This window comes from Lates calcarifer, unplaced genomic scaffold (assembly GCF_001640805.2).
Source record: "Lates calcarifer isolate ASB-BC8 unplaced genomic scaffold, TLL_Latcal_v3 _unitig_831_quiver_1062, whole genome shotgun sequence".
Taxonomy (NCBI): Eukaryota; Metazoa; Chordata; class Actinopteri; family Centropomidae; genus Lates; species Lates calcarifer.
In genome coordinates, this window is record NW_026118026.1 from 9,126 (window position 1) to 15,003 (window position 5,878).

Here is a 5,878-nt window from a genome sequence, read left to right on the forward strand (position 1 = left end):
GCAAAAGCTGCCTCACATGTTCGCTCAACTTTTCTATTCAGACACTGATGACATAGCTTCCAAGAAACAAGAAAACATTCAAAAGCTAGAGATAAAGGATGCTGAGCTAAGGAAACAAGTAGCATTACTGACACAGAAAGAGAAATGTGATACCAAAGAGACAGATGTCAGTAGTAAGCCAGTTAGGAACAAAGACTGTGAGAGGGGTGACTGTTCCATCGCTAGCACTGTAAATCCCTGACCAACTTTTAAGACTTCCACCTATCCAAAGCCATGGTTTTGCTTCAAATGCGGCCAGGACGGTCACATTGCAGTTAACTGTGACAATGCAGCAAACCCTGCTCTCCTCCACAAGAAGAACTCAGAGCTCAAACCAGATGTCACAAACACCAAATGAAATCAGGAGCTCCTTGAGAGGCTTTAAACTTCTAGCACCCTGAATGGATAAGTGGTATAGATAATGGATGGATGTCTTTGTTGTGGATGAGATGTCCATTGGCCAAACCACGGCTGTTAAGCATCACATCAGGTTATGAGTCAAAGCTCCTTTTAAAGAGAGAGACAGACCCATTCACCCTAGCAAAAGAGAAACCATCAAATGGCATTTAAGAGAGCTGCTGGATGCTGGGATTATCAGGGAATCCAAGAGCCCTTTTGATTCCCTGCTGGTCTTGGTGAGGAAGGACAATGGGAAAGACTGTGTGTTGATTACAGAAAACTATATGCATGCACCATAAAGGATGGCTATGCTCTTCCAAACATTGAAAAGACATTCTCAGCACTAAGTGGTGCAAAATGGTTTTCTGTAATGGATGTGAAATGTGGATACTACCAGGTGGAAATGGCAGAAGAACACAAGCATAAGACTGCATTCATATCTTCCCTAGTTTTCTGGGAATTTAACAGAATGCCACAAGGCATAAGAAATGCTCCCACTACCTTTCAACGCCTAATGGAAAAGTGTGTTGGACTGATTTAATACCACAGAGACTGATTTAATACCATAGTAGTTATTTTTGTTAGATACACTGATTGTTCATTGAAGGTACAGTAAAAATATCAAATGTCACTACTTTTCTTCAAAATGAAATGTTGACATTACAGAATGCATGGCTTTATACTGTAATGTCAGTGAGATTAAAAAATGTGGTTTTAATGGAAATCAGTGAGGCATTTTCCAGAGGGTCCAAAAAGCATCAATAGAGAATAAAATGTGTAAATAAATCTTACATGTTACACCGATCCCTCCATCGTTACATGCTACACCGATCCCTCCATCACTTGGACAGAGGCAGCGGTGCTGTGAGAATTACATTCATGGACTTCTCCAGCACCTTTAACACAATCCAGCTGCTGCTCCTCAGAGACAAGCTGACAGAGATGGGAGAAGACTCACACCTGGTGGCATGGATCACGGACTACCTGACTGGCAGACCCCAGTTTGTGCGACTGGGTGACTGCAGGTCAGACACTGTGGTTAACAGCACAGAAGCACCGCAAGGGACCGTGCTCTCTCCGGTCCTGATCACCCTGTACACGTCAGACTTCAAGTACAACTCGGAGTTATGCCACATGCAAAAGTTCGCAGATACAGTTCCCTGTATCAGGGGTGGACAGGATGAGGGTACAAGAAACTGATCCAGGACCTTGTCACATGGTGCAACTACAACCACCTGCACCTCAACACCACCAAGACCAGGGAGATGGTGGTGGACTTCAGGAGGCCCAGGCCTCACCCGGAACCTGTGTGCATTAAAGATGACTCTGTGGAGTTTGCACAGACGTACAAATACCTGTACTGCTGGTACTGCTGAATGATAAACTGGAATGGACTGCAAACACAGATGCTCTGTGCAGGAGAGGACAGAGCCGACTGTACTTCCTCAGAAGGCTGGCGTCTTTCAGCATCTGCAAGAAGCTGCTGCAGATGTTCTATCAGCATCAAGAAGAGAGATGCCTCACGTCTGGACAAACAAGTGAGGAAGGCGGGCTCTGTTGTGGGCACGGAGCTTGACAGCCTGACATCTGTGGCAGAGAAAACAGATGCTGAGCAGGCTCCTGTCGATCATGGACAGTCCACTACATCCACTGCACAGCATCATCTCCAAACAGAGGAGCACTGTCCTGGTCCACAGAGATTCACTCTACTGAGGAGATTGTTCCTCCCCATCGCCATGCGGCTCTTTAATTCCACGAGGGGGGGACGTTAATGTCAACTGCTCTGATGGACTACACATTACATACATACACACACACTATACACTGTGCACCGTAAATATGGCATTCTGTTTGAACTGGACTTTGCACTGGACTTGAAGTTTCTTCACTGTTTTTTATTAGCAGTGTTTTTATTATTATTCCCAGTATTTATTGCATGCCTTCAACCTTTTATCTTAAGTCTGTCGATGCTGCTGGAACTGTGAATTTCCTGTGCGGATCAATAAAGTATCTATCTATCTATCTATCTAAAACACATGAAAGAGTAAAAGACATTGGATTTCAAAAATTTTACTAAAAAGAAAAGTTCTTGCAAAAATTCAAGCCACAAACTGTAACACAACCAAAATGATCACCAAATCAAAAAACAGGTTGAGAAAAATGTACACAAATGCCAGAGGGGGGCACAAGGGTTAAATCGTGTGTAGCAACATTTTGGATACCGGTTGAAAAAATTGAAAACAGCAACAGAGTGACAAACAAGACACAAACAATATGTAAGCACTGCAAGAGAATAGTGCCGTACACATGGCTAAGACAAGCTGTATGCTGTATGTACTCCTGAAAAAGAAGATTGCCCATATTTTTGGCTGGGCTGTGCAGTTGTAACTCTGTATCCTGCTTGAAGAAAAATTTGATCAGTCTCTATTTGCAGAGTATTGAGAAGTACTTTATTATTGTTTATTGATGCTAGCATCAATATTGATTATTGTTTGCACTTAAAGATAAACAACAACAAAAATGTGTTATTTTTGTTACTTATACTGTTTTTCTGTTCCATTTGTAGAAAGGAGTTCAGTTAGAAGGTCACGCACAGCCTCAGTTAGAAGTCAAAATCTCATACACAGACATTTCAAAATGCACCCACATTGTTTTGCATTTTGTGACTTTCGGTCAAATAAAAGACTATTTTTCCAGTCATATAATCATCATGGAAGTATTCTTAAAATTAGTATTAATATCTCATCTTGTTCCCCCAAACCCAATATCTTTTATCATATGTGAGCTGAGTGTGTCCTCACACCCCTAATTAGTAGTATGTAAATGTTTAATAAAAGCTTTAGAAAACACTATAATGTTGATGTGAGCAGTTATGTGTTTATCTTCTTCTACTTAAAATATCACACTTTATATTTGTTGAGACTTCAATTTGTAAATTCAATAACATCAGTACATTCTTTCTTCACAGAAGAGGTGTCATGTCAGTAACTACACTTTCTCTCTCTACAGTATGCTGGCCTCACAGGAGTCAGGCTCAAGGATCTTCAATGTTACAATGAGCTTAATAGATTTAACAAACCAGGGGTAACAAAAAACACAGATTAGAAGGTTTTGACAAGAGTTAAAAAACATCATCCAGGCCCATAAAGGCACAGTTGTATCAAACAAGGTGTTGTGACCTGTAAGAAGGGAGCAGTAATATGGGCAAATGCATATCAAAAACACAACTACAACAACACCAAGAGTCCTGGCTGCTTTCAACTCAGATTTCTTAGCAAACACAGTCTCTGAATGCTTAAGTGTGACAGTTGCAATATGAGAGCGCATGGCACGAGCCTGAGACACAGCCACCACAAATACTCTCAGATACAGAACTATGATGACAGTGACAGGACCAATAAAGGTCAAAATAAGGTCAGAAATTGTTTCAATGTAGTAAATGACAACTGAACACTCTCCAATGCAGAAATTATACCTGCCTGGTTGTTATCCTTCAGTATGAGAGTGTTGTATAGAACAGAACTGGTCCAACAAAGACAAATACAGATTGTAATTCTTCTCACAGTGATTTTGTTGGAGTAATGCAGAGGGTCACAGATAGCTACATAACGGTCAACCGATATGAACACCATGGTTCCTACTGAAGAAGAGGTCATAATGAAGTTTAAGGTGCAAAACAAAACACACATGTGGTCACCAAGACCCCAGCAGCCATCTGAGAGGAGAATCTCATAGGACAACAGAAGGCCAACGGAGAAGTCTGAGACAGCCAGAGAGAGGAGGAGGAAGTTGGTGGGAGTGTGGAGCTGCCTGGATTGAAAGAGGGACATCATATGTATTATCATTTGTACTGTATTAGTAGCAATTCCATTGTAATATTTAATAGATATAATTCATAGTTAAAATTTAAAAAGCTGTTTAAAATTCATCAATGCATCATCACATCTGAAAATTTCCACATTCTTTTCCATGAACCATTCATTTCTGTTTGTCCATCACTTTCAGAAATTGATTAAATGTTTTACTACTTGAAGTGGGAGATGGAGATGATAACCAGCAGGTTGAGAGTAACAGTGAGCACAGAAATGGAACACAGCAGAATGTAAATAAGTATAGCCTCAGTGTGAGTGTGCTTTAGCTTTCTGCAGGAAGAGTTTAAAAGCTGTGGAAAGCAGAGTTCAGTTTCTTCCAGGGTCTCCATCATTAGGAATTAGGACGAGAAGAGATGCTGCTGCGCTCTGGCAGATTTGTGACCAAACCTCTCCAAACCTCTCTATCATACAGTGCCTCCTTCCTATTCTTCTGAAGTCATTATTTCCATCTTGCACTTCCGTCAGTTAACCTTAAAAACATTACAATATACCAAATTAGCCACAGTGTGCCAATATATATATAAATATATATAGCCAGGTCTATAATTAGCCAACAAAGGTACAGAAGGAATGCATATAAGCAAAAGGCCCCAACACTGAGTACAGTAACACACAAAACTTTTACCTTTAACCACTTTATCTGCCATCAGTTTAAATCCATGCATACATCCAGCATGAGGTTCTCTGGTATAATGGAAAAACAATAAATGCAACAATAAACTTAGTGAAGTAAACATGGACAGCCAGAGCTGCTTGAAGGAGAACATGAAAAAACTAAACAAAATAAACAACTGCACTGAGACATTACCAAGGTAAGGAAATTGATGTTCCTATGATCAATACGTATGAGAATGCACACAGTGGTAGAGAAAAGAAAAAGGTTACATAAGTAGGTGTTGACCTGACAGCTGAAAAGGACAAGGTGAAGAACTAACAAGTTCTGGGCTCTGGGTACCATATTTTGCCTGGCACCTGTGATGTATTGAAAGAAACTGTTGAGTTCATGTAAACAATACCAATAGCCTTCTTCCCAGACTGTTTTCAATTCTACTAGCATCAGGCCCACAAGCAACCAGCCTATCTCCCTGCTGGTTAGCCTTGGATCAGATACCCTCCAGCCTCTTCTGGCTGGCTTTCATCTTGCTTGCCTCCAGCTAGCATTCAATTCAGCTAGTTCTCAGCCTGCTGGCATCCCACCTGCCTTCCAGCCTGCTAGCCCAGAATCTCACTGTCAGTTGGCTAACTCCAGGCCTTCAGCCGAGACAATGAGTCTGGGGATCATTTGCCTGCAGCAAGCTCCAGCATTCACAGCCTCTGTTAGCCTCCAGTTAGTTTCCCAGTGGCTAGCATTGGGCCTATTGTTTTGCATCCAAACAGGCTAGCCACTTACCTGTTCTCCTGCCTTTTCATGCTCCCAGCATCCTGTCATCCTGTTTGCCTAGCTATTGCCCTGAGATATCCAGGGGTTAAAGCCCCTAGAGGGAAGCATGAATCATGGAGATGTAAATCCCCCAAATTAATCAGCTCCACACAGACTGCATTTACACTTCCTGTTAAGATGCTTCTCG

The 5,878-nt window shown here is 41.5% G+C and overlaps 1 protein-coding gene across 1 annotated transcript; it reads right to left on the minus strand.

The window, feature by feature from the left end:
- Positions 1-3,441: 3,441 nt before the first annotated feature.
- Positions 3,442-4,639, minus strand: LOC108880077 (trace amine-associated receptor 13c-like). Its single transcript, XM_018671506.1, is given in 3 exon segments — positions 3,442-3,923; positions 3,926-4,248; positions 4,467-4,639. Coding segments are annotated over 3 exon segments (978 nt in total).
- Positions 4,640-5,878: the final 1,239 nt, after the last annotated feature.